The following is a 27,274-nucleotide window of genomic DNA, read 5'->3' on the forward strand; positions in this document are numbered from 1 at the left end:
ATTGCAAAAGCCAACGAGATTACAAATGAGGATAAAAGAAACGTGAAGGCGTCGTGCGTCGAACGCGATTCAACTGTTAAAAGTTTGTCGAAACTTTTCATCCTTCGCATTGTTTTTTTTTCCCGATTTTTATTTGTGTTCCGTAAAATTTAAACTAGGTCAATAGTATTTGCTTATCAACGAATTTCGAAACGTAACTTTATCAGCTCTCGTAATCGCTCGCTAAATTTCTCCCTAAACAATGACGAATATTTGTCATTCAGGATTTGGCGAAACTGCGACGAACGAAAGGAGTAAACGAGTCTTAAGCTTTACCGGAACCGGAAGTGTCGGGAATCGAAAAGGATCGCTTCCTCCGATCGGACGCCTGGATTTCAAGGGCTTTTGATAAAGGTTGGTGCCCCGAAGCCGGAGGGGGACTTTTGTCCAAGGTCTTTTCCTTCCTACGATCAAAACCGGCAAACCGCCTGCTGACCCTGGCCGGTATATAAGACTCTGAGTAAGACGATGCAGCGTTCAGTCAAGAAGCACACGAAAAGCATCGATCAGCATCGGTCAAATAATCGGTCGGTTAAACTATCATTCAATATATATACATATATATATATATAGCATAAGAATCATTTCACATCTTGGAGTGAAATAAAATAAAACCGGAGAAGTAGAATCTGTATGAAGAAAAAAAAAAGGAATATTGCATTTGTCGTGAAGTAAATTACGACGTGATGTCAAAAGCTGCTCGTTTGCGACTTCGGAATTAAAATCGTCGATGAAAGGATAATGGAAATTGTTATCGGTTAGCTTTGTTCCCGACTCGTTGAATTTTTTTTTGTTTCTTTTCTTTTTTTTTTTAAACACCGTTAGCCAGTTCTTTTTACTCTTTTACTGCACTTTTTTTTTGCGGTGCATTCATTCGCGAGCATAGTTAATTGACCCGATAAATTGACGGCTTGAAGTTTCAATCCAGCAGCGCTGCGGTGATCCGAAGGATTTCGATTTATTGGGAGAACAAAGAGGCCCAGAAAAATAAGAAGCACGATTTCTACTCCTCTCTAATTTATTCGAGTTTTTTATTTCGCCAAATCAAGGCGACACTTTTTTCGGTTGAATCGAGTGTAAAAGAATATTATACATCGCGATAATGTAAATTGAAGTGCAATTTAAGATAAACAGCTGTAATTATACAGGGTGTCCCATTTTTTAAAACATGATCAAATAAATCGATAACTAAATATTAGATTAAAAAATGTTTCGGACAAAAGTTGTTGCATGTGAAGTGGAACATCGGATGAGCGTTCTAGTTTTTGGGTCCGGGGCCTCTGATGTGCCAATTAAGACCCAAAATTTGATTTTCGAATAGAACCTCTTGTTTTTCATTGCACTTTGTTATTTCTCTTCGTAAAGTGAGTAATTTTAACTCTCGGTCGTTTGTTGGTTTCCGTTTTCGAACAGGCGCCAAAAGATGTTCAAAATTTTCTCGTGAAAAGAGCGACAATACGGCAATCTTTGCGACGAATTTAAAAATCAAACAGAGTTCTACGCAACTCGTCGCAATTTCGATACATTTAGGCATATTTTTAAAAATATTTATAAATTACCAGAAGAAGCTTTCATAATTTTTCTTTCAATTTGAATCGATCGTTTTATCGGAAAAATTATTTTCTACGAGATTTTGGAAAGAATTCGTAGATTTCGCATCGTTTTTTGATCCGAGAACACGAGTTTACTTGATTTCATTTCTGAATCAGAAACACGCGCGACGTAATCATGGGGATCTTCGTTTACGCTGTCGCATTTCTCCTCGCGCTTGTGGGAAGCGGTTTTGCCGCACCTCAGTTCATAGCGAACCCGGAAACGCCGTACGCTCATCCTGCGGTGCTGATAAACTCCCACATGGAGTCCCAGCTGCCGGAAGAACTGCGTAATCCATTTTACAAAAACCCCAGGATCGCTAATAGCCTTGCCAAGGAATCGTGGTTCGGCAACAAGGAAATGCAGGTCAGTCAAATGTCCACGATTTTTTTTCAAAATCATTCCCCAAAATTTTTCCACCGAGAAATAAATTTTTCTAAACAAACTGGAACAAAAAGCCGCTTATCTCTGATTTTCTGTTAGCAAAGTAGCAGGAAAATTTTCCAATGTATACAAAATTGAGGAAGTTTTTCCAATTCAAAAAAAAAAAAAAAAAAATCTAAGATTCCAAGTTTAGTATTTTCAGAATCTGCTTAGAAATGATATTTGAATTACAGCTTGTTCAAAACTCCAGAATTTTTCTGTTCAAAAACTATTGTAGAAAGATTATCATAATTATCAATCTTCTAATTATTCTTCGAGTAAATTAATTGTTCACACATTTTTTTCACATCGATTAACGAAGACCCGTGAAATTATTTTCCAGGTAATAGAAAGAGAGGCGGAAAAAATACCGAGGGAAAAGATATTCAGCGTGCTTCACAACGCGGGACTCGCACGAAGAAAATAAAAGATTGTTTTACTTTGGTATAAAAGTGATTTGAAGAACGTTTTGTTTTCATTTATTAAATATTTTTTAAATTTTTTAGTGACGCGAAACTGTGACGATGTGCTTGTGTGCTTGTAGGACGTGCGAATGATTTTAATCTCATTATAATTTGTGCGAAAGAATTCTATTTATTTATAAATGAAATTAACTAAGTTATTAATGATAGTTGAATAAATTATTATCGAAGTAAAATGATGAAAAAGGTACGTTTTATTACGTTAATTATTCGTTCCGTATTTACTGAGTCAATAATCAGAAGTTTACAATCTTTTCCGCGCTAATCAGATATAATTCGCGTATATAGAGATCTGGTAGTTTTTTCTGGCCCCTAACGTAACGCCACCAAAGACGCAGCAATGAAAGGCAGTTGCCATCAGCTTGTTGCTAAATTTCACACGTACTTTTAACGATTCGTTAAACGAAATATTGATATTGTGGTAAATTTTGTAAAAATAAAATATCACCGGAATTTTCAGTACTTGTGAATAACTTTTGAGGAGATTCCTGTCACTTTCTCTTGATTTCTCACCCAGCTCTTTGATATTCGTGACAAAACTACGATCAAAGAAAATCCGATTCGGAATAAAAGTCTTGATAAAATTTGCGTTTCGTAGTTTAAATTGTACGTCTGTTGCTGTTTCTTTAACACAAAAATAAAATAAAACGTTCTGTTTGTTTAATTTATCCCAGAGGGATGAAAAGTGAGATAAATTCCAAGTCAAAGTTCGTTTGAAATCGATTGAAAAATATGGGCTTTGTTGATTATAAATCTTTTTTTTTCTTTTTTTTTTTACTGTGCATTTTTATCGAATCGTGACGATAATCCCATCACGAGTTCCAAGCGTCGTGATATATATCTGCAGTATCTGCAATAACGTAAAACTAGGCATCGAAAGCTGGTTGAGCAAGAGACGGAGAGGGCTGAGATGTTGCTATAAGCGAATCGATGCATCTCGATAAGAGATTTGCCAGCGAATATCTTTGTGTTTGTGAATGAATAGAAGATATATATTACAGAACAAGCGACGTTTATCCGCAACGATGGCACTTCTGTGTTATATTGTAGAAAATGTACACGATGCGCTCTTGAGAAAGAGGCGAAAGAACAAGAAAAGCCTTAAGAAGAAGAAGAAGAAGAAGAAGAAGAAGAAGAAGAAAAGGAAGTTTACTTATTTAACTTGACCGCGCTTCGTGGGGATGCGATATAAAGGCTCATCGAGAGATGCGCATCTCGCAGATCATCGAGGCTCCTCAAACCGCTCAGGAGGAGAATAGAATAGCGAAGGACCTCCTTCCCAGTCGCGAAAAGGTCAACAGAGGTCAACCGGACGATCCGCAGTTTTAAAAGTTCTTCTGACCGTCGACGTAGTATTTTTAGAAAATAAAAACCACTTACTTGGTTCGTTAAAAACGAAACGGAAAAGAAAATTAAACCCGGAAACCATTTTTTAGAAGAGAAAGAACAAAAAATCTGGACCACCAATTTTCTCGTAAATTAGAAATGGAACTTTGTATGCTATTCGGTCTTTGTCTATATCTCGTTGCAACTGCACTGGAATCGGTAAGTTCTTCATTTTTTTAACGACGATATTTCTTTGATCGAGAAAAAAAGAAACTGTGACATTAATTGTGCGATCCGATCCTCCCGAATCTTGTTGACGTAATTTACGACGCAACTTTGACTGGGTTTTTCTTTTTTTGTTTTACATTTTCTTTATCTAGTCTGAACCAAAAAACTGTCACCGTGAATTCAAATCTAACCAGATTTTAAAATTTATTTTACACCGGAGTGCCGACGGATTTTTTTGAAAAACAACGACTCGCTTTTTATTATTTTAAAAACAATACCAACTTGAAAAATACATTTCCAGAGATCGAGAAGAATTACGAGTGTAGAGATAAACGTGAAACTGCACGTGGAGGTCGTGCATCGCTAGGAATAACATTATGGATACTATAAAAATTCACTTTCTCTGCATGATTCTCTGCACGATTTCCAATATGCGACGGTTCGGTTCGTGGCATCGTTCAATGACACTAATTCACCGCATTGCATACACACTTGTAAAAATATACGTGCGGATATCGAATATATGTAACATTATATACGCGTTATTGCATGCCTAAAAACATATTACTCAACGTAACAAAGAAAAAAACGAAAGAGTTTTTGTTGTTGCTCTGATTTTTTCCGTCAATTTTTCTATTTCAGAACGTAGAATTTGTGAATAAAATCATGATTGTATTAGATCAGCTCCAGTTTTTACGTTATCGCAGCATTATAAGGAGGGGGATGTTTTCTAATATAATTACGACTTTATTCGCAAATTCTAAGTTCTCATCATCAAAATTGGCGGAAGAAATCAGGGCAACAAAAAAAATTCTGTTTTTTTAATTGCAATTTGTTTTTTTTTTTTGTAGTTTATTCTTCCTTTTTGCCAGTGAAGGAATTCGACTAATCCATGCGATAAGAATCGTCGCTTATACTAACGAGGTGATCTGAAATTTGTATTCTCATCGGTTCATTGGCCTCGAATCTTATCATCAGCGTTCAACAAACACCGCTGAGAATGTGGATAAATTTGGCGAACGAATTCTTTTTTTTTTTTCTCCACTATCGATAAACTCTAGACATGGAATTTTAAAGTTATCAGGTAAAAAGTTACGGTTCACGTATTATTTCGGTATTGTTTTTGATGCTGAAAGTTTGTCAGGCTTACATCATCTCAAAATATAATTCCGCTTGAAAGAAACAAAAATAATAATCGATAGAAATCCCTGAAAATTGATTTTAAAATTTCTAATACAATGCATTGCTGTTTTAAAATCGCCTCATTATGAGGATTGAATTCACAGAAGAAATAAAAAATATTAATTCCTGCATATGTGAAATGAAAAATCTGTAATAATCCCGATTTGGAATTTTCCTTTTCTTTAAATCTCATCGAATTTTCAGGACGCCAAATCTCCTGACTCAAGATTCGATGAGAATTCGGACTCTCACGGACAGGATTCAGCGTTTTTCGAGGCACAATCGGGTTTGGAAGACGAAGAAATTTCTGAAAAAGCCCGAAGACCAGGTCTAGTAGATCCCGAAGTCGCTGATCAACTGGAAGGAAACGGATGGCTGGACGTAATTCCTGGGACGCCTGGCAAGGACTATCCAAACTACGATGGAATTCCCGAAACCTCGTTCACGTGCCGAGGCAAAACACCCGGAGGCTATTACGCCGATATTGAAGCACGCTGTCAGGTACGAGGAGATTAATTTGAGAACGGACGAGACGTGAAGTTGGGTGAAAACGTGTGTCGTAAGCGAAGAGCGAGAGCGCAGAAATTTCAAAAGTGTAACTAAAGGTGTCTCATCGTTAGTTAAGTTAGAGCAGGTGAAAAAATTCGTCCCACCTGATTCAGAGAACGTGTTGAAGCGATTCTCGTAATTTATAGATGACGAGAAGCTTGTATAATGGCTCAGAAAAAAATATGTTTCTTGTGAAGATGAAAAAATCTTGATTTTTAATCAACCGATTTGGGGAGAATCGATTTACGAATACAACGAGTTATTTTTCATTGAAACCAGACGAGCAATTGCATGAAAAGTTCGGTTCAAAAATTGTGAGTAAGATGCAATTTTTTTTACGTCGTAGATATGCTGTGTAATAAAGTTAACTTATTGTTAAGATTCTATTCGGGGTTGAAACATTTTTTTTTTTCTTTTAAACTGCAAGGAAGTTTTAGATCAAACTTAATAAGAAATCAGCTTCGAAGAGATTTTTTTGAAACATTATTGACTATTTTGTCAAGTTTTCATTTCAAAACCTTTTTTCACCTGACTGTACATGTCCCGTAAATCTTTAATTACAGACACAGAAATAATACTGAACTAAAAACGGAACTGATGTATTGAAAAATGGTTGTAAAATTCCACAGCAGTGGAAAATTTGTACAAAAATTCATCATAATATCGTATCAAAAAATTCTGAGCTTCTTAAAGGGCCCGATTTCTGTTTTTTATTGGATATTTGTAAGATTACCTCAAATCTTAGTTGGAAGCTATTTTTAAATTTTTAGTCTTCTAATTTTCCAGTGTTTTATCCTCAATACTAGACTACCAAATAATGATTTTACACTGAAATGAATATTTCATGAAAAGAAAAAAACATTGCAATAAAAATCTATCTTTTGTAATCGTCTTAAAAAAATGTCGAGTATCATTTCGTTTTATCAAATATCTTGTGAAATTATCTCCCAGCTAATTTTATCCTGAATCGAGTGTTTGACGAAAAGAAAAAACATCACAACGAAAGTTGAACATTATATCCATCAATTCCGATGACAAAGATTTCGACGAATAAAAAAATTAGTCTCGAAAAACCGTATCCTTGATAAATTTCAGTCCAAACACCGTAAATCACTGGAATTAAATTTTCGCGCAGGTTTTCCACGTCTGCAACACCGACGGTCAAAAAAGTTCCTTCATCTGCCCAAGCGGCAGTATATTCAACCAGAAATATTTCGTCTGCGATTGGTGGTACGACTTTGAATGTGACGACGCAACGGATCTTTATTCGCTGAACGAGAAGGTGAACCGAGGAGGTACAGGATCGGGTCCTGGAGGACCAGGCAGGACATCGGAGGAGGTCATCGAACCGCTGAATCTGCAGGAGGGAAATTTCGTTGCCGATGGTTTCGATCTCTCGCTTGCCGGAACGGGCGAAGGGGGTCCAGGATACTCGAGGAATGGAAAGAGTCGAGGATTTCAGAGCAACGCGGAGGAGGAGGGGGAGGAGAAGAATGCGGGAAAATTGGCTTCCGGTAAGGAGGCGGAAGGACGAGGCGAAAGGAAGTCAACCGCTTCGTCTTCTCCGGATAAAGATCGGCAATTCTACGCGGGGGAAAATTCCCGGGGTAATTATCGGGCCGGAAACGCGATCGAGGATCCCCGGGGAACGGCGGGGAATCCTCATTTCCGGAACGGAAGTCACCGCGAGGAATCTAACGGATTCAACGAAAACGTTGCCGGGGTTAACGACGGCTCGTATGACAATAATCAGCCTCGAGGAAGACGGTTTGAAGAGCGACGCGTTCGCCAGAGAAACCGGAAGTTCGGGGAGAAGAATTTCGATCGTCAAAGTGACGACAGGGACGATAAAAATCCCGTGGATTTCCAATCTGATAACAAGGAGAATCGAAGAGGAGGTGAAAATTTTTATTCAGATGGTTTTGCCCGGAACGAAAAGACGGAAATTACCCGTCAAAATATCCGCGCCAATTATCCGCGAGAGAATTCATCGGACAGGGTTTCGAAAACGGAGAGAAAAAATCATCGGGACGATTATTTACTGGGCGTTGTTCGGGACGATGAGAAGAGCGGAAATTCTAATCAGCAGAGAAGATATGTGCCGATTTTGTAAAATATATAACGAAGGATTTGAAATCGATAGAAAGAAATGGTATTTTTATAAATATATTTGCGGTTGTAGAATTTCTTATTTGCGTATTTTTGTCGAAGCGATATAGCTTGAAATTAGCTGCTTCTTGTTTTTAATCGGAACATTTCCTTCGATCGATATCAATTCTCGTAAAGACTAGGAAATATTTTTGTGAAACAATATTCAAAACGAATCTCGCAGTTCACTCGATTTCAAAATTTATTCACATAATTTTTTACCTGTACTCAATATTAAATTCAATATCTTGTTGATCGTTGAAAAATATAATATTACGAATAAAAATATGTGGAAAATGTAAAAATTCAATTAAACACCGCTGGTATCAATCGATTAACAATCGTAAACGATAAAACGATGCTCGTTTATTTACATTCCATAGCTTATCCTGCGTGTCGACGAATCGAGAGTAACATTACGTTTTAACCTTTAATCTCTGCAGATATGTTATTAATTAAACATTTACAAGATTTTGTCAATGAATAAAAGGTGAGTATGCGAATTTACAATATTTCAATTAAAAAGTTGAAGCTTTTCATTGGTAACAACACGTGTTTTCGTTTATAAGTAAACAATGTACGCAACAAGTCGGAGAATTTTTGATTCGACAGCAGAAAAACCGAGTGGAAACAAATTATTAAATGAAAATAAAAAAAAATCCTCAAGAAAATATCGATTTCAGAATATTTCTACTCACTCGTGACTCGTCGAGATTTCGTCGTCGGTTGATTCTCGTTCCAAACAGAAGCTGCCGACCGATGAGACGATGCTGCGAATGGGAAGATCCTAGGAGAAAACTTTTCACACAAAAAATGCTGCAGCCGAAAAGACCGCTGGACTTGGAGACTTGGTCGGTGGATAAATATTGTAAAAATCGACCGACTTGGGCACCGCCGCCGAAATTTCACGTCGAACTTCCCCGCCGAAGGTTTAAATACACGCCGATCATTGATTTCGTAAAAATCGCCGAAAGGCTCACCGAATTTTGGAGAAAAAAATTTCCTCGCTGATAGGATAATTCTAAAGCTATCCATTCAGCGAATATTGATCCCAACTTTACCAACCTCGAATCGGCTTGTTGTTAATCGATTTAAATGTCAAACCCCACTCACACCGGCAAGAAACTCGTCGCACAAGCTGTCGCACCTTCACACTTTCGCATCTCCGATACGCTCAACTCGGAAGACGAAATTCGACTGAAGAAATGTTTTGAATTGCGTACCGAGCGTTGACACCCGGTGTTATTGTTTCTCGCAGAGACGAAACGAGCCTTTCATCGATCTGTTATGATCAGATTTCAAACGGAGAAACGCTCTCGGCATAGCCGGATTTTTCTAAATCGATGTTTGGCCGTTTTAAACCGTTATCAAAAAGCTTTCGGAAGCTTGAAAATATTCTAAAATGATGTATAAATTTTTTTAATACAACAAATATACACCGATGGCTGTTATTTTTAAGCAGTTTATTTTCGTGGTTCTTCTTTCTCACCGGAAATCTATACTTTTCAACAGTAGAACGTTAACTTTACTTTTTATTTTTTGTTGTTTTCACCTATTTCGGCAACGGGGATTGAAAAAATTCACCAATCTTGTGAATTCTATTTCTCGGGTAAATCGTATCGTTAAGTTCTCATTTTCTTCGTTTTTTAACAAAGAATCACATTGACCGAAAAACTTTTTGCTCATGTTCCACGAAAGTGGTAAAAAAAAAAATTGATGCGTTTTAAGTCCAAAACGTAAAATTCAGCCAACCTTCAAAAAAGTTCTTCTCTGCTTCAACAATGAGTTCTAAAATTCAAAAAAAAAAAAAAAAAATATCTAGTTATTATTTAAGGATCACAGAATAAATTCTCACAGTTTTCTTTACCAAAATTGATTGTTTAAATATTGTAAAACATGCGCGAAGTTACGGTGAAACGGAAAAAAAAACTACCAAAGTCTATTCCTGAACTCTACAAAGAGTTTGAAAAATGTCCGGGTTAAATTCCCCCCCTGGGTGTTTTTTCACCCTCCCCCCCCCCCCCCCCCCCCCCGCAATCGTTCCGGGGTTAAATCATCCAATCACGAGATTGCAGTCAAACGCACCGAGTATTTATCAAAACGTTATAATTTCCCAAGCTAAATTAATGAAGTATTTTCGGCTAACGATATTCCTCGCGATTAAGGAGATAGAGATTTCCGCTTCCCTGGGCGAAATGTTTTACCCTGAAAACTGGTCCACAGCTCATCAGCATTCCTTTCATGGATCGAATAGAGCACGTTTCAACGCTGAAGCTTGCCATGCGGCCGTCATTAATCAAGATCATCTTCTGAAATATAATGGTCCAGCCTGTTTGAATCAGAGACGAGTGCTATGATGCTGTTGCGCTCTGCTCGCACTCTTCCGACTAATAATCAATTAGCCTTCGCCAGTTTGCCAATACACGGTTGTTGCTCAACGGTTATATCGATCGAGATGTCTATAATTTTGCCTCAAATTCGGCGTTGAGCTTGTAGTGAGGATTCGTTTTCGCTTCTTTTCCTTCGTTATACAATTTTTCGGACTTCCACTTCGACGATGTTTGAACGAAATCGCTACGTTGTAGGTAGAAAAAAAAAAAAATTGTAAAGAAAAATAAAAAAATAACGCCTGTCACGTAGTATTAATCATTTGTTGTACTTTTCTACACAAGCGTCATTGGCTCGGTCTTGACCTTATTTACACCGTAGCACCGAGTTGCACATATACACACAAATAAACATGCTAATGACACCTTCCCACATTTGCAACAATTGTCATATTCAACCGTCTTAGACTCGGAATGAAGAATGATTAATTTTTACACAAACTCTTCCCAAATTCGTCGCTCTCGGCATAATTGAGCCAAGAAAAATTTTCGCAAGGTGTTTAGAAACGCGTCTTTCTGCGAGCCTCCGAGTGACCCGTCAAAAATTAAATTTTATCCAAATTGAGAGGAGAAGAAAAAAAATTAATAAAAACGTTTCAAAAAAAAGAAGCACGAGGATCCTTCTCAGAGTTACATAAATTTGTCGTTATTTTCTTTTCTTTTTTTTTCGTGACGCCATAAAAAGCGGAACGGCTTAAAAATCGATCCGTTTTGTTCCAATTCCTTCAAAGTCGCGTTTGCGTTCTTTCCGTTTCCCTTTTTCTTTTTTTTGCTCTCTCATCCCACACTAGTTTCAAGATTTCAATAACAGAGACGGATGGTTTGGAAGGCGGGCATGTAACATCGATCGAAATAATGGCGTTACACTTACTTAACACCGACGTGCGTGTTTCATAATCGCTAAACGAGCATCGTACAAACGCGTGATATTATTGCCTTATGCCTTGGGGCTGACAACGCGTTGCAAATGTATGCGCCGCTTATTTTCCTCGCGGTGTTTTACGGGCGTTAAAAAATGAACCGACGAAAACCGATCCTTACAACAATTCATCATTCACGCTGTGAATTCGGATCGTCAATTTTTTAATAATACTTGTGTAAAACGACGAGGAAACAGCTGCAGAGATTTCGTCTCGTTCGAAGATATAATAAATGGAGTCGTAAAGATCCTTGGAGTGACAGAGGAGTGGATGAGGATGAAGTTAGTAACGTTACTGTAAAGACGCATGTTTAAGAAAAAATCGCTACTTTACATATTGTATAGTTTAATTTTGAAAAGTTAGTTCTTTGAAAGTCATTTTTAAATTCACTAATAATGTTGATTTGTTAGCCTGAGGTTTCGTTACATTTACGTTAATAACTTCAGCCTGATAGGAGTGGCTAGAATTGAGCTTGCAGAGGACGATATGATTGCCGCGTTTGATGGAAATTCTCAGTTTTTTCGTACACTAAGAGAAATTTTTAGTATCGGTTACCGCTCAGTCCTCAACTATTTTCATTTTTTACCACAATCGAAAAATATAGTTCTAGGTAGAAAATGAAAATTAGTTTTCTAGCTGTTACCAAAAAGTCTAGTATTCGTTGCTATTCTTTCTCATTACGAACACTGTTGCCATATTTTTTTGCAACTGTTGCAAAAATTTAATGCTCGTGCAAGAATAAATTGACGTTAAAGCCTTGCTTAACTAAAAAAGTAGATTAAACCTCACAAATTGATTTTGCGTTGCAATTACCAAAAAAGGATCGACAATGGCGCAAAATGTTTACGCGTACCTCGTTTTTCGTAATTCCAACAATATTCGAACAGTTTTTTTTTTTTTTTTTTTTTTTTAACGATACATGTTTTACTCAATTTTTCTAATTACTGTAACAAATGAAATTTTTCTCAACAGAGAAAGCGTCAAACGCGTATTTTCTACCCGGCAAATCAGCTTCGACGAAAGTAAGAAGGAATGAATTAATCACTCTGACTTTGTTTGACTCTCAGAGGTGATCGCGAGATGCTGAGAATGGAAGATCAAAAGAGAATTTCTCTCGTCTATGAAGTAGATGAGAGAAAATTCCCGTCCACTTTTCAGGCGTAAATTTTCCCTCGCATAACAGGAATTTAAGATCGAATCCGTTCCATCGTACTAAACGAGGAGGAGGAACCTTGAAATTACATCAGGCGTCTTAGCGTAAGTCAGGCATCGGTTTGCAGTCTGACGAAGATGAGCCATCGGCGGCGCGTTACGCCATCGCGTATTGCCGAATACAGATCACTTTCGCCGGTAAGCGATACGCGTATGGAGATGCCTAATGAAGCCCGAAAATGGGAGCAGCGAGAAAAAGACAACAAAGTAGACGAGGACGATGAGAAGAAGAAGAGTAAAAAGCAAAAAAAAAAAAAGCATCAGAACTGTAATGGTGGGGTACACCATCCGCCAAATCGCACCGCCGAAGAAACGCCGCCAAAACGCAGCTGCGGTTCTCCGCTATATAAGTCGAGACTTTTTCACAAACCGCATCAGAAGCCCAACAAGCTCTTCATCCGACAGTTCTTTCCATTCGACGTCGAGTTTCGAACTGCTAAAATGGCTCTCAGGTTCACCTTCGTGATTCTCGGCTTCGTCGCCCTTGCCAAGGTCAGATTTCATCCTCCTTCGACAAAACGTCCTTCCGACTTTTTCCCCAACTTTACCACCGCAATTCTCCTTGTGTGATCGAATAGTCACGTCTTCGAGAGCTTCTTCGCGTCACTTGTAAATCGCTTTTGGAGTGAACATTAAGTCCTCCGCTTTAAGGAGTAGTGATAAACTGTCTTCAAGAACGGTTCTCTAAAATCTTTGTATTACACAGGCGCAGGAGGGATATCCTAGAGAAAATCCAGCTGATCGTTTCGGATACAACTACAACGGTGACGACGAGGGATCAGTTTCCGGTGGTGAAATACCCGGAGAACCAGGCAAGGACTATCCAGCGTTGGCCGAGGTACCGGAAACGCGTTTCGCCTGCGACCAGCAACAGTTCCCGGGCTACTACGCCGACCCTGAAGCCCAGTGCCAGGTGTTCCACATTTGCCAGTCAGGTGGACGCAAGGACTCCTTCCTCTGCCCGAACGGCACCATCTTCAGCCAGGAGAAACTGGTCTGTGACTGGTGGTACAACTTCGATTGCGCCCAGGCTCAGAGCCTCTACTCCATAAACGAAGCCATCGTCAGAGCCATGGAAGAAGCCGACAGGTGAGTGCCAGAGTTTGAAAAATGGCGGTGTTCAAACAGACGAAAATTGTTGCGGAGTCACTTCGTGAAAGAACGTAAACACCGCCGATTGGGAGGTTCGACATCAAATAGCTTTGGATTGAGACCACATTTATACATCGCTTTGGTATCCAACGACCAGATTTTAATTTCAGTCACACGCTGAACCACAATTTTTTTAAATTTCTTCAGACTCGCGGCCGAGAAGAAGGCCGCCGAAGGCTACCGATACTCTTCCCCATCATCGGATGGCCTCAGGACCGAACAACAGAAGCAGCCGCAAGGACCTTCCTCGGACTTTGATTCCGTCGTTGTCGAAGCTGCAAGGACCGCAGCAAATCGGGCCCAGGTCCCTCAAGCCCAACGTCCAGTCTATGACAGACCGGAAGTCCTCAGACGCCAACCGACTCAGGCTTATACCGAGTCTTCTCAGATCACCGGCGCCATTTTTGAGCCACAGCCCAACGCTCCCAGAGACACTGGAGCCCTGGTTAGGGAACCATCTAGCAAATATCTTCCAGCACAATTCCAGGCCGGTCAATACTAAGTCCGTGAGATCTGTACAGTGTGGAGAGAAAATATTCGGTAGTTTGAATAGTTCGGACATCGTTCGAGAGCGTATCAAACATATCCTGATAACGATGGCACAACTCCTTCTTTTTTTTTTTTTGTTTGTTGGAAGTGTAAACCAACATCGCAGTTCTTTTCTTCAACGTGTTTCAATTTTGTGTCGTTTTTTTTTCTTTCTTTTCTTCAGTTTGTAAAAATTAGCCAACCTCATCGAGTCACTTTCGAAACCGTGTTCTTATCTCATATGGATATTTTTTCTCTCTCCCCATTGATATCTCGTATGTTTTTTATATTTGTATTATCTATATATTTATATGAATACGTGCGTACGTACAGGTGTGAAGTAAAAATATAGTGGCCGGTAATAAATGAATTTGCAGATAAAATCAGAACTTGATATCATTTCTATTCTATCAACAACCCGCAAGATTGTTTAAACGACGATTTCCACTCAACCAATGACTGCACGTGAGGAATATCGGCTCTGAATTATTCCAGAATTGCGCCTCGATGCAAATGACACGGCTTGAATAACTTTACGATGTTAAAGTGCGGAACGATATTCGTATCCGTGTGTTACAGCAATGGGCTTTTCCGAGGGAATAGAATCGTTTGAAAATGAGCCGGGAGCAATTTTCTTCCATTTCATGGCGGAGAGTTCGTATCCGAAGACGGTAAAGAGGTATACCTACGTAGTTGGCATCGAAAGGAAGGACGGTACCCGACTCAAAAAGGTGCGCCAGCTTCGCTCAAGCACCAATTCGCACAACTTGAACGAGTTAACTTACTCGACGAGCGCACGATGAGCAGCCGGTGTGCTTAACCTTGCAAATTACCTCGCAATTTTTCACGTTCCTCGGAATTTTCAGATTTCCATACGTATTTTTCTTTTCCTGTTTTTTTTTTTTTTTTGTTGTTTTTATTGTTTACTCATTGTCGGTAATAAAATCTCGGGAGTAAAATCCAATCCCAATTCACTAAGTATTGGCTACAACGAAGGAGAGCCAATCTTCGTAAGTGCAGGCTAGTCGCATCCAGTGGCGCGCTGATAAATTGTTGGAATTTATCCTAACCTTGACGCTATTATAAACTATTATGTGTTTGCGTTGGCGTGTGGAAGACTCGTGCCGCTTAAGCGTCTACTTTCAGTTTCTAATCACACGCTCGAGTTCCGCTCGAATGACAATTGCAGCCTTGTCACTCACGGATGACCTTATCTATGATGATGCGACTCGAGACAGATAGTAGTCGAAAGCCGAGATGCGCTGGATGCGTTATGACAATCTTCTATCAATTACGCAGATAATTCACCCCCGTAATTTACTCACATAACGAATCTGTGCCGATTGACTTTTTGGGCAGGAACCGATCTGCGAGCGTTATAGATAATTGGCGACACAGGTCTGCAAAAAAATATTTTTCTTCAAGCTGCGGGAGATGTTTTTGGTAAATTTTATGATTTCGAGTGCGCTGAATCCAAACATGACTTCCTTTTCATTCCATCGCGTACAGTATTGTTGCAAGATGCGAGGCGTTTGCATGAAGAAAGCATAACAATAATAAAAAAGCCACCATTTTATTACAATGAAATTCGAATTAAACGGGAGTTTCATTCTAAACGAAACTACAAACACGAGTTCGAGAAAAAACCTTAACGTGATGAAACTTTTTGATTATTTAAAACTCCATAATACACAGTATAAAAAAAAAAAAATAACCTGTGCAGTTTTTTGGTTCCAGACCTGTGTAATCGGCGATAACAGATCGGTGTGTGTGCCGCAGTATATACAGTGAGGATGATTACGTCACGACGCTCTGTTGCAGTTGTGCAGCTTGTAACACAATTGCAGTGCGCTGCAACCTTGACTGTTCTAACTTGAGCGCAACGCGATTTCCTACATTAGCCGTGCATGCAGGAGTTGCAGTTTGATTGTGGGACAAGTATCGCACCGCGCATAGTCAAGTGCCAATAAAATTGTCTAGGCTAGGCCACGCGACAGGGCGAAAAGTGGTGGTGGTGTTGGTGGGGAGGTAAGGAATGAACCGCACTGGTACAAAACCACCTACGTCTCGAACCTGACGCACTTCTATCTCCCTTCTCTGTATGAATCTATCGCCGTCGTGGGTGCACGCACTGCACATTTATCTAGCCCCTGAATTCCGCCGCTGCACTTAACATTGCAAGCTCTGGTCAGGTTATTGCTACAGTTGGTTGCTGGCCTAGGCCTAGTGCAGTTCAGAAATGGAGCATCGATCTGTGTCAGGTACGCCGCGACAAACATACCGATCACCCCCGATTCCATCGATCGAATCGCGGTTCATCCTTTTTCGAGTATTTTCATCCTCCCCCCTAACCCGAATCGGAGATTCAAATTATACTTCTGTGCCGAATAGAGATCGTCATCGTCATCGGCCGCCTCTCGACCTCGAGCTATTTTGGTTTTGGTAGATTGTCAATTTCCCCCGACTTTCCCGGTCGAGGTATGGAAGTGAGATCGCGAGGCCCGCGAATTAGGACGACGAAATATTCGATGACGTATTTAAAATCGTTTTGCTCGTTAGTATCAACGGACTTTATCGTTCTTCGCTGTTATCTACCGCGATTGAACGGCGTGCGCAAAGACGGTTTTCTAAGCATTTAAATTCAATCATGCAATTATAGATATGTACCAAGTTGCAATGCGGCTTGATACGGCGCGTTCGAACCGTTGCCCTTGGACCTCGTCACACTCGAACGAAGGACGGAGGATAAAAAATTTTTGTAATCTCCAGCAATGCGCTCGGGTTGCGTTAAAAGTAGCGAAAGGAAATATCCTAATGTTTTATTTATCACTGACTCATCGATCAGCGAGTTTGGACAGTACCGCTGCGTGGCCGATTTAGCCTGGTGAACTCGTTCATTGGTTCTCCACAGATCTGATAAGCCAGTTTGAGCCTTTATTGAGAAGATTCGAGGACGACGATGGCCTGCTAATCACGGAAGCGATAGAGGAAGCCGGGTGCAAGGTGGGCGACAACTACATGTCCGTCGTTATGCGAGCGACCGTGAAGGGGTCGCGTGGAAATGGAACAAGTCAGTAATCTAGGGCGTCGTGTCTTTCACCTTGACAAGTTGCGCAACTCGGCTGCAATTACACCGGGTACAATAAATCAACGGGAAATCAGTCGGTGAAATTGGTTCAGGACTAATTGCGTCCGTACGACGATTAGAGAATATAAAAATATTCGTATTAACGATTAGCGATTGAAATTTTTTTATAATTTCTCTGATATATACCTACTTTGCACGAAATCAATCGATTTTGTGCGTTAAAAATTAAAAGCAAACACCTTGACGATACACTATCTCTGCTCTCTGGTAGATTAAGAGCGCTGATTGTCTCGTTACGGGAATAACATTCGACGCTTCGTCATAACGTTATTTGTCTTTCTTTTTTCTTTTTTATTCAATTTTTGGTCAACTTCCCGCAAGGCTACGCCAAGTCGATAGTGACCAAGTACCTTCCCCATCATCGGGAAATTACACCGATATTTAGGACAGCCGAATTGTTCAAGAACGAGAGTTACTTCTACGAGCGACTTCTACCTCTCCTTGGTGACTTTGGACCTATTTTCATCCACGCCGACGGAGACAAAATCGTTATGGAGGATCTGAAACATCTCGGATACTCGGTCCTGGAGCGGCGAGAACTTCTCGACCTCGATCACAGCTTGGCCACTGTCAGAGTAAGTGCGACGAATGATCGGTCATGTTTGGAGTCCGGTTTACGGTCCGTGAAAATTCGGACGACCCGGTCGATCTCCTCCGAATTATAAAGCTCTCGCTCTCGCTGTGATCCGAAATTGGTTAACACCGAACTGTTTTCAGATCCTGGGTAAGCTGCACGCTTCGAGCCTGGCGCTGAAGCTGCGAGATCCTGGGGGGTTCGAGGAGCTGGTGAGACCGCTTACGGAGGCGGTTTTCCCTCAGGACAAGATGCCCAGTCTGGGAGTGTCGATAAACGATTGCACGAAGATAGCGGTGACTCAGCTGGATTCGATCGAGCCGAAGAGCGAGGAGCTTGAGGTCGGCATCCGGTTCCTGAAGAGCTTCGGCGAGAACGTCTACTCGGAGATGCAGGAGCTGGTGGTCCCTGGTCGGGGCGAGTTCGACGTGTTGACTCACGGCGACTGCTGGAACAACAACATCATGTTCAAGCATGACAATGCCGGTAGAGTGGTGGACGTGAAGCTCATCGACTTTCAAATAACTCGGCATGTTTCACCGGCCGTTGATTTTCACTACTTCGTTTACTCCAGTCCGAAATCATCCGTTATCGAGGAAAACTACGACGACCTTGTCCGCGCCTACCATTCCGCCTTCGCCGAGGCCCTCGAAAGAAACTCCGCGCCACTCGAAGCCCGCCGACGACTCAGTATCGATTGGTTCAACGGTGAGCTCAGGAAATGTGCCAAGTACGGAATATTCACCGCATGCTGGATCATCCAAGCGATTCTTGCCGAGGAACAGGACACCGTTGATATGGACCAGGTCACCATGGATTTCATGAAGGAGTTCATGAGCAGGAAGGTTCAGGTCAAGCCCAAAGTCGCCGAGAGGCTCAACTGCATACTTGTTCATTATGTACGTAGGTACATTTAGGGAAGTGGAACTTCTACGGCATGACGGATCACGTGATGTGGTATTTTGGAAATGGTGGTGGTGGTCACCGGTGTCTTCTTAAACAATTCTGACGGTTTGAAGGTGGATGGAAACTGACGATAAATGCGATTACAGTGGGAGTGGAAAAGAGACGCTGATCAAGTGATTGGAAAACTTTGAAAGCAAACGGAACGATTTCTTGGTCTTTGAGTCTTTGAACCGGCGAACCGACTAAAGTTGGTCCTTTCATCGCCGAGGCAAATTTCAGAGGAGCAATGGATCGCGATACGACAAATATTCTCTACTTCCACCCACGATTCCTGCAGTTTAATCTTTTACCTAAGGAATTGAAATGAATAAATATATGTTGTAATAAATTGACTTGTAATAGATTGAATTTTCGTTCCCGACCATTGGCCGTAGTCCCGTGATTCTGTAACCACTTCTTCTGATCCCGATCGTTGAATTCGAGTGAATCGCACTCTCGCACCGAGTCCGATACTGCAAAATTATCGATTTTCATGGATTACGGGTCGATGAACGACAAAACTTATCTCTACAGGTTTCAAGGCGCATCTAATCGCGTAACTGACTACGTGAGATCTACATGACGATCAGAACTACGCCCGTGCATATAATAGGACAGTTGCTCGTTCGAAAAGCAGCGAGTATATAAGTGTGACCAGAACGTCACCGTCTCTGCAATCTGCAATTTCTACTATCGGATTTTCCATAGTTGCGCAGGTGAGTTCTTCCGCCCTAATTTGACCCTCCGATAAGTCGAAAATTAATACCTCAAAGAGCAATTCATTTGAACGTTCTAATTACTCGCGGTTACTCAATATATGAAGTGCGGTAGCAGCCCCTTTTTACGCGGCTTACGCAACACCAGCGCGTCAATGTACGATCGGTTGCTCGCCAAAGGCGCAAAATCGGATTTCAATTCGAATTTTCAAAGAGAAGAAAAAACAAAAGGGGGCAACGATTCGACGCAAGCGACGTGACGAATAAAATTTGATGCGGATAAAATTGCTCAAAAAATTTTCGGACAACATCAATTTACGATAACTCATTTCGTGCTTTAAAATCAGATTTTATTTGTATTGTATTGTTTAGTTTACAATCAGTGGATTTCGGCCAGCGGTAAGCGGACTTGACCGCCGGATACAACGCATTGTGTACATCGTTGATTTGTAGAAGCGTGCCAGTTTGGCTGAGCAAACGTTTCCAGATAATCGGTTTGACAACAAATCGAACGTAAAGGTCGTGGAGATAAATATCCGAAATTTTAATACCTTGAGGTAGTAGCTTGCACGCCGGCTAACGTTCAAGTGGTTAGCAATCGAGACACGTGTTAGTCAGCACAATTTTTAACAAAAATTTTAACATTAACCCGATATTGAATTCAGCTCAGTAATTTTAACCCCTTGACTCGGTTGAGAATAAATATTCAGCTATTCGATCGCTCTAAATCAAGTCAGTCAAAGCAACGAAATCGAGGAAAAAATGAATTCGCTGGAGCAGAATGTCGAAAAGATGCGAAACGGGATTGTGGAACAGCCGGAGAAATCAGGTAATACTGTAATTTGGAATGTGAATGAGAAGAATATCATCGATAACAAATCGTTTCAGCCAAGACTGTGGAACTTGAGATTTTGCAACAAGTACTGCGAAGATGGGAAAAGGATTCACGCCTCGAACTGACCTCGGTCAATGAGACTCCGGCTTGTGGGTTTGGAATCAACTTTATGTCGATGGTAAAGAGAATTTCCGCGGAAGGAAAACGCGGCGATGGTTCACGTGAGTAGGCTTAAAAACGCAACCTCAATTTCATAACCCTGGTCATTCACACGGGGTTGGGTCGACCCCAGAGCCGAGTTTATCGTAAAATTTTAAAGTCAGCGCGCTTGAATCAGGGTTGCTTGTGCGAGCGAAATGAAGAATGATTGAAAACACTTTGGAGTCCCAGAGACCCCGTGTACGTATTGCGTGTCGTTTTACTTTTTCCGCTTCGAGAATTTCTCCCGCATCCTCCGTCGTTTTTTACTAAAACTAAGATCGAAGTTGAATTTCTGAATCGTTAAATTTTGTCTCGGAATTTTGTTCGACTCGTGACTGTTCATAACGTAAACTTGTGTACAGTAACAACGTTCCAAGGGTGGCTGGGGTTTGAATAACCCCGTGTAAGTGATGTGGAAGTTTCCATAAGTGTAAGTGACTGGGGTTAAGTCATAAGAACATGTTTCCAGCGGTTGCTAACTCGATAACCCCCTTACTCCATTCCGTGGGGTAAAAAAATTGTTATGATTTATTATTCTTAGCCCTGAAGTGAGGCATTTCATCAACTCGAAGCAACGGATATTAGGTATATTATTATTTGAAAAGGAAATCTATTCAGGTAAATTTTACTCAAGACATGATCGATAATAGTAAAAGAATGGCAAATGAGTGTACATGTTATCATTTTTAACTTGGCGCGCAACTGGCGAAAATCTGTAATATTTCCTGGGGGTCGAATAGCAATGGAATGACAAAAAGAAAGTTTTTTTTACATGGATTGGATTTCGAAATATAACGATTTTCAACTTTCATACGTTTTCTCCGGACCTCGGGAGTAGCCAAACTGATTTACGCGAGAAGTCTTTTTGTAATAAATGCCAATGATTTTTTTCACAATGATCCATGCGTCGAGTATTGAGATAAAAAACCGAATGCACGAAATATAATTTTTCGACCCCCGGTTATTCAGTCGCGAATCGCTGGAACCGCGTTCTCATAACCTGAGAAACATTTCCGAACGGATAATTTGGGATTTCCCATTCTTTGTACCACTTATATTTTCCGGATTGCAATAACAAGTAAAATCGACGCCGATTCTTTTAGCCTACGAAATAAGCCTGATCACGAAGAAAATCCTGGACAACAAGTGTCATCAGATGGTATTCAAGAGTTTCGAGATATTTTCGAACGAGGCGAGAGCTTACAAGGCGTTATCTCAACTACTTGGCAAGGATCAGAAGCTGATACCGCACTGTCTTCACGCTGACGATGAACTGATAATACTGGAGGACTTGAAGCACCAAGGATTCAAGATGCTCGACAAGAAACAGGGTCTCGATATCGAGCACGCGAAGCTCGTGATGAAGGTGAGACGCGCGATTCGCTTAAAATTTTCTCTTTGCACACAACAAAGGCATTCGTAATTTTTACAGGCCCTAGCTCAATTCCACGCCGCCTCTCTCAACTTGGAGTACAACGAGCCGGAAAAATACGCTAAAATACGGAGCGAGATCAAAGAGGTGCTATTCCCGGCGGACAAGGATCACGAGGGTATAAAATCCATGATAACCGCTCTTCCAAATCTCATGATGTTCTACCTGAAGGTCAGCGCCACACCCGAAGACGATCACGCCAAGGAAATGGCCTACTTCGAGGACAAGTCCGAGAAGATGTACAACATACTGAAGGTCAGTTTATAGTTACACAGTACATAGTACAGAACCGGAGTAGGTTATGAAAAAAAAAAAAAAAGAAACAAACAGACCAAACGGAAGTGTAAATTCCATTTCGTATTTCCAGGAGGTGATAAAGCCGAAGAAGTTTGCCGTGATGTGTGCAGGCGATTGCTGGATAACTAATCTGCTCTTCAAGTACAAGAAGAATAATGACGACGGTGACGATGAAAATCAATCGGTGTCCGAGGTTCGACTTTTGGACTTTCAGGGGGCGAGATTCGCCTCGGTGGCTATCGACGTCCTCTACTTTCTCCACACAAGCGTAAAGCACAGGGTGATAGAAGAAAGTCTCGAAGATCTACTCGAGTCCTACCACACGGAGTTCATTTCCAGACTGTCTTCGATCCCCGAAAAAATTCGTGACGAACTCTCGATCGAATGGCTTCGAAACGAGCTCAAGACTCACGAGCTCTACGGTTTCTTCATGGCTCTCTGGATCGCCCCGGCAACAACCATGGACGATAAACACATCTCGGACGGTGTCACAGTCGCAACGATGTCCGTGGAAAATAACCACACTCCGGAATACATGCGTGACAAATTGTCCACCGCTCTTTTAGAAAAGGTTCACGAGAAGTGCAAGTACTTCCTCAAATAGAAAACACCGATTGGCCTGTTCATACGTACCCCGCGTTTTTCAAAGTTTTGACAAAATCACGCTTTGACCATATCGAAGAATAGACGTTTCTTGTGGGATTTCTTATTATTTTCATCCGAGCAGCTGTATCGGGTTTTAGTTACGTGTTTCTCTTATATATACATTCTTCGTGTTGTGTTAATCTTTACCGTTGTACATTTAACTGTTGCGTTTGAAATATTTTTTATCGATATAAAATGAAATTTGAAAATAACGAAAAAAAAAGAAAAAAAAAGAGATGTACGTATATATATATATATAAGAAAATTGAAGATATTTATGTGTTCAACGATAAGTTTCAGAGTCGAATTCGCATTCTGGTAATTTTTCGTCGAATAATAACAAACGATTCTTCTTCAATGCAAAATTATTTCATTCCAATATTCGTTGTTATTTGTTATATGATAGTCTTGTGTTTTATGATATTTATTCAAGAAGTTTATTCATATCTGATAAATTATTCCGTAATCTGTTATTGTTACTGTATACATGCTTTCATCGTATATAATATATTTTATTTCACCTGCACAAGTATTTTTACTAAAAATAAAATTATCCCTCCTATAACATGCCGGGTCATCCTGACCGATACCTTTTTCTTTTCTTTTTTTTTTTTCTTCATATCTAGGACTTGTACTTATAACGAATAATGGTTTCTTGACCTCGGTACTGATGAAGTATATTTTTTTTTTGTTGGATATGAGTAAATATTTTCCTTTCCTTATATGTATACCTTTAGCCACACTATCGCATTCTACGATAGTGAAGGTATACTTCTGAATTTTTTCAGATAGATTAGATTCGTAAATTTGAACTGATAACACAACAAAACGGGAACAAGGTCATTTTGACACTGAATATTATCCATGACGAAAAAAATTGGTGTGTTCTCGAGTGGTTAAAGTCCTTGTTTCAAACCTCAACATTCGATAATTTCAACTTTCGTACGAAATGTCAAATTAAAATTCATGCATTGAACATTTTGCAATTATAGTCACATTAAAAAGATGTTTATACTGAAATCAGTTGATCTATTCTTCATTGACGAAGACTTGATTTGCTGATGAAATTTCATCGTTAAATTATCAAATCCAAATAGAGCGAGTGAAATACATCGCGTGTTTTCATAGAACGAGTAAAGTTATGAGACTTACGAGTTTCTATGATAATAGATTCGATTGGCAATTGCCGGCCGTACGAATAAACATGAATAGGAATTTTCTCACGTATCGACACCTGCTAATATTACACGATGCGTGCAATCCGTGTGTACACAGCGACGTATTGTAAAAAGCGCACGGAGTCACGTCCGAATTGATTTTCTAATCGCCTCACGCGATCAATTTAATAGGACGTAATACTCCGACTCACCATTTTTTAGACTCGATATACCCGCTGCTGATCCAAGGATCGTAGGCATCAGGATATCTTCGATGGGTCAATAAAGTCAATGCCAATAATTCCGGTTCCATTAACCTTGGGCGTTTAAGAATATCAATTCCTGTACACAGCATCCTGGATACGATGATCGCGAGTGATGAATTTGAGGATAAAAAATAAGGATACAAAAGATATTGACTCTCGTTTCATTCGATGAGCAGATCGAACAATTGCGGCATAGTCGATGAAATTGAGAAGAGAACACTTTTCCCTTCAAATAAACGAGCAACAATCCATTTGCGTAGAAAACGCTTCGCGAGAGTTTCGCAATGTTTAGAAGCGGCAATTTGAATAGATGGCTGCGATTATCGCCAGTCTAATAACACCGGTGATTTATAAAAGCCGATAGGTCGAATTATTATCATACGGTACAAGTCCGGAGTGCTGCAGCAACTGCGTGATGAATTGGTCTGAAATATTATAACTACGGGTGTGTAAAAATATTTTCATACCTAACTCGTACACACGTCGAACAATTTTCCGCACGGAATCTATCAGCGGATTCAAATTACGCGCTCGTTTCGTCCCGTCAAATCCAATTTTAAAATATTACGCGGACACGCGGCGCGAATTACAAACGCGGTAAAAGTTCGGCTGAGCTATTAGAAGCCGGCCTTCCGCCTCAAAGAGACCGACAGACGATCGTAGCGATGCATTATGCATCGGGCATTACATGTTTTATGTATCTGTACCATCTGCATTGCCGTCTCGAAGCTTCGTCCTCCGATCCAATTTTCTGTGCGTCAGTTTTCGTCCTTGCTGCGCGAGTCCTGATGGAATAATACAGATACAAAACGATTCTCAGGATCCCGATGCTTCCACCATCCGTTACTAGTCCGGTAAAAATAGGTCCGAATTGAAAATATTTGGGATATTGCTGGACTTTTGTGCACAAGGATTTTTTACACTCAGGAAGTCAAATCTGAAGTCATTTTTAATCCGCATAGCCGATGTTTCAAGAAAACACTGAAATTTGACGCTTCTTTCATTTTTTTCAAAAACTGCTAACGATGGGTGAAAAATGATTTGATATATTTTTTTTTTTTTTCAAATCTACTTTGACTCGACTATCACGTATAAATGAATATCTGATAAGCTTCTCGTTCCTTGTATATTTTTAACGCGTATTTTTCATCCGGTAAACTTTTCACCCCGACGCCTCAGGGGTTTATATTTTCCCGCTTTTCATCCCCGAATTTGCCGCCTGGCTGATCATCGCAAAAAGCGTACACGGCAGATCCCCGATAACCACGATGCGTCGCGACGCCGTCAATTTCCGATCAAGTTCAATCAAAATTCGTCCTTGTGTGAAGTAAGTTTGTCTGGCACGATTTCCTCCCTTTTTATCCGCAGTCTTCAATCTATTTGGAAAATTTCGCACCGACATCTTGGAAAGAGAAAGACGGAGAAATAAATCTCCGATGTTCTTCCCGTCACGATTCTCGATCGGCTCGACGTTCTGGCTTCGGGTTCTAAATAAAAATGCGATTAAAAAAGCGATCCGAACCAGATACCGACGACCTAAACCCTCCGCTCCTTGGAGAAAGTGAATCGCTTGTTCGCTCGATGCAAAAGCGGAAGCAAACGGCACCCGAGCGCCGATCTAAACCGAGGTGCAAAGGATCTTCAAACTTAAATTGACGCTTTCGATTCCGTTCGTGACTCCTTCCAGCCATTCTTATCTCGACACTGCATCGATTCATTTTCTCCGTTCCGGAATATATTTATCGAGGCGCGTGATGTACAGCCCGGAAATCCTCGATGAAACCGATTGACGGAGATATTTGAAAAAAAAAAAAAAAAGTAGAAGAAACAAGCCCGTAAAACAGATTTTCAGCGATACTTTCCAACATATTGAAAAGGGAAGAGCGAAAAATTTGAAGCTGATGAGACTTGGCAGTCAAGTGAAAAATTTGTGGAATAAAAATTAGAAAAAAGATATTCTCAAGATCAGAAAATATACACATTTTTATTTTTAATAAATATATAAACTGAAAAAAATATAATTGTTTATGGAGAAAAAGTGACTGGTAGGAAAAAAGTTGTAAGCATCACAGGTTTTATCATCGAGCAGTTTCATTTTTCTGAAAACCTGTTTTTCGGATTACAGAGATTTCGAGAACGTAAAGATTCATTGAAATTAAGAAAAGTAATTTTCCACCGAAGCCAAAAATTTTTACCTCGAGCCAATCAAGCCGAATACAATATACACAATTCTAATCGAGCTAGAAGTAAACTTGAAATCGAAAATTTTCAACTTGAAGATCTGGATCATCGATTTAAATTCAACGAATTTAATGTTTTTTTTATAACTTGTTTCTACCCCGTGTTAAGAAAATGGATCTGTGACGTCGGTGTTGCAAATGATAATGCGTTTATTATAGAAATTGCGCAACGTAAGTCAGACGCAATGTTGGTGCAGGGATGCTGTTGTTGGCAGATGTTACGCGTTAACACTATTTTGCGAAATTCCGCATCGCTGGGGAAATCTGCACAAGGCAGACACCATATATAAGAAATAATAATTGATAAATTCGAAAAAATTTGAAAAAAAAAATATAAAAAATCCACGGTAAAAATCGCAAATAATTTTTTTCTCAAACAACCTAACGAGGATCTAAAACCACTAAATATAATCCTGCATTACCTTGAGGCGAATTCAATTTCAACCGTCGAATCAAATTTTTTTCTACAACTGTTTCAAACGAATTTCAAAAGGCTTTTGTTCCGTGATACTTGGGTCAGTGACTGAATGAGTACAAATTACGCTCGTCCCAAATCGGAATGTTACGTTATAACCGCGCGTGTTATATCACGCATGTAACGTTGAATAATCGGATGGTCGGATCGCAAAGCGAAGAAATAAAGGAAAAG

The 27,274-nt window shown here is 40.2% G+C and overlaps 4 protein-coding genes across 4 annotated transcripts; all 4 read left to right on the top strand.

The window, feature by feature from the left end:
* The first annotated feature begins 506 nt into the window (after window positions 1–506).
* Window positions 507–2,557, top strand: LOC107224774. Its single transcript, XM_015664954.2, has 3 exons — window positions 507–566; window positions 1,749–1,998; window positions 2,399–2,557. Exons 1-3 carry the CDS (start codon window positions 508–510, stop codon window positions 2,480–2,482), a joined length of 393 nt encoding a protein of 130 aa, XP_015520440.2. The 5' UTR covers window position 507; the 3' UTR covers window positions 2,483–2,557.
* A 107-nt stretch (window positions 2,558–2,664) lies between these two features.
* On the top strand, window positions 2,665–8,186 carry LOC107224768 (probable ATP-dependent RNA helicase ddx42). Its single transcript, XM_015664949.2, has 3 exons — window positions 2,665–4,082; window positions 5,478–5,774; window positions 6,958–8,186. Exons 1-3 carry the CDS (start codon window positions 4,023–4,025, stop codon window positions 7,933–7,935), a joined length of 1,335 nt encoding a protein of 444 aa, XP_015520435.2. The 5' UTR covers window positions 2,665–4,022; the 3' UTR covers window positions 7,936–8,186.
* A 4,447-nt stretch (window positions 8,187–12,633) lies between these two features.
* On the top strand, window positions 12,634–14,549 carry LOC107224772. The gene is made up of 3 exons (XM_015664952.2): window positions 12,634–12,981; window positions 13,196–13,578; window positions 13,789–14,549. The coding sequence occupies exons 1-3, from the start codon at window positions 12,643–12,645 to the stop codon at window positions 14,141–14,143; spliced, it is 1,077 nt and encodes a 358-aa protein (XP_015520438.2). The 5' UTR covers window positions 12,634–12,642; the 3' UTR covers window positions 14,144–14,549.
* Window positions 14,550–16,252: 1,703 nt separating this feature from the next.
* LOC107224777 lies at window positions 16,253–23,485 on the top strand. Its single transcript, XM_015664958.2, has 9 exons — window positions 16,253–16,430; window positions 17,081–17,239; window positions 17,639–17,892; window positions 18,035–18,807; window positions 20,263–20,381; window positions 20,441–20,608; window positions 21,692–21,954; window positions 22,021–22,275; window positions 22,388–23,485. Exons 1-9 carry the CDS (start codon window positions 16,409–16,411, stop codon window positions 22,919–22,921), a joined length of 2,547 nt encoding a protein of 848 aa, XP_015520444.2. The 5' UTR covers window positions 16,253–16,408; the 3' UTR covers window positions 22,922–23,485.
* The last annotated feature ends 3,789 nt before the right edge of the window (window positions 23,486–27,274 follow it).

Source organism: Neodiprion lecontei, chromosome 7 (assembly GCF_021901455.1).
Source record: "Neodiprion lecontei isolate iyNeoLeco1 chromosome 7, iyNeoLeco1.1, whole genome shotgun sequence".
Lineage (NCBI taxonomy): Eukaryota > Metazoa > Arthropoda > Insecta > Hymenoptera > Diprionidae > Neodiprion > Neodiprion lecontei.

Coding starts and splice junctions, on each gene's coding strand:
- LOC107224774 (XM_015664954.2), top strand. CDS start 508: ATGCAGCGTTCAGTCAAGAAGCACACGAAAAGCATCGATCAGCATCGG. Junction 567..1,748: donor CAGCATCGGTCAAATAATCG/GTCGGTTAAACT, acceptor TTTCTGAATCAG/AAACACGCGCGACGTAATCA. Junction 1,999..2,398: donor TCGGCAACAAGGAAATGCAG/GTCAGTCAAATG, acceptor ATTATTTTCCAG/GTAATAGAAAGAGAGGCGGA.
- LOC107224772 (XM_015664952.2), top strand. CDS start 12,643: ATGGAGATGCCTAATGAAGCCCGAAAATGGGAGCAGCGAGAAAAAGAC. Junction 12,982..13,195: donor GCTTCGTCGCCCTTGCCAAG/GTCAGATTTCAT, acceptor TGTATTACACAG/GCGCAGGAGGGATATCCTAG. Junction 13,579..13,788: donor GCCATGGAAGAAGCCGACAG/GTGAGTGCCAGA, acceptor AAATTTCTTCAG/ACTCGCGGCCGAGAAGAAGG.
- LOC107224768 (XM_015664949.2), top strand. CDS start 4,023: ATGGAACTTTGTATGCTATTCGGTCTTTGTCTATATCTCGTTGCAACT. Junction 4,083..5,477: donor TTGCAACTGCACTGGAATCG/GTAAGTTCTTCA, acceptor TCGAATTTTCAG/GACGCCAAATCTCCTGACTC. Junction 5,775..6,957: donor ATATTGAAGCACGCTGTCAG/GTACGAGGAGAT, acceptor ATTTTCGCGCAG/GTTTTCCACGTCTGCAACAC.
- LOC107224777 (XM_015664958.2), top strand. CDS start 16,409: ATGGAGCATCGATCTGTGTCAG. Junction 18,808..20,262: donor TATGTACGTAGGTACATTTA/GGGAAGTGGAAC, acceptor ATAAATATTCAG/CTATTCGATCGCTCTAAATC. Junction 20,382..20,440: donor GGAACAGCCGGAGAAATCAG/GTAATACTGTAA, acceptor AAATCGTTTCAG/CCAAGACTGTGGAACTTGAG.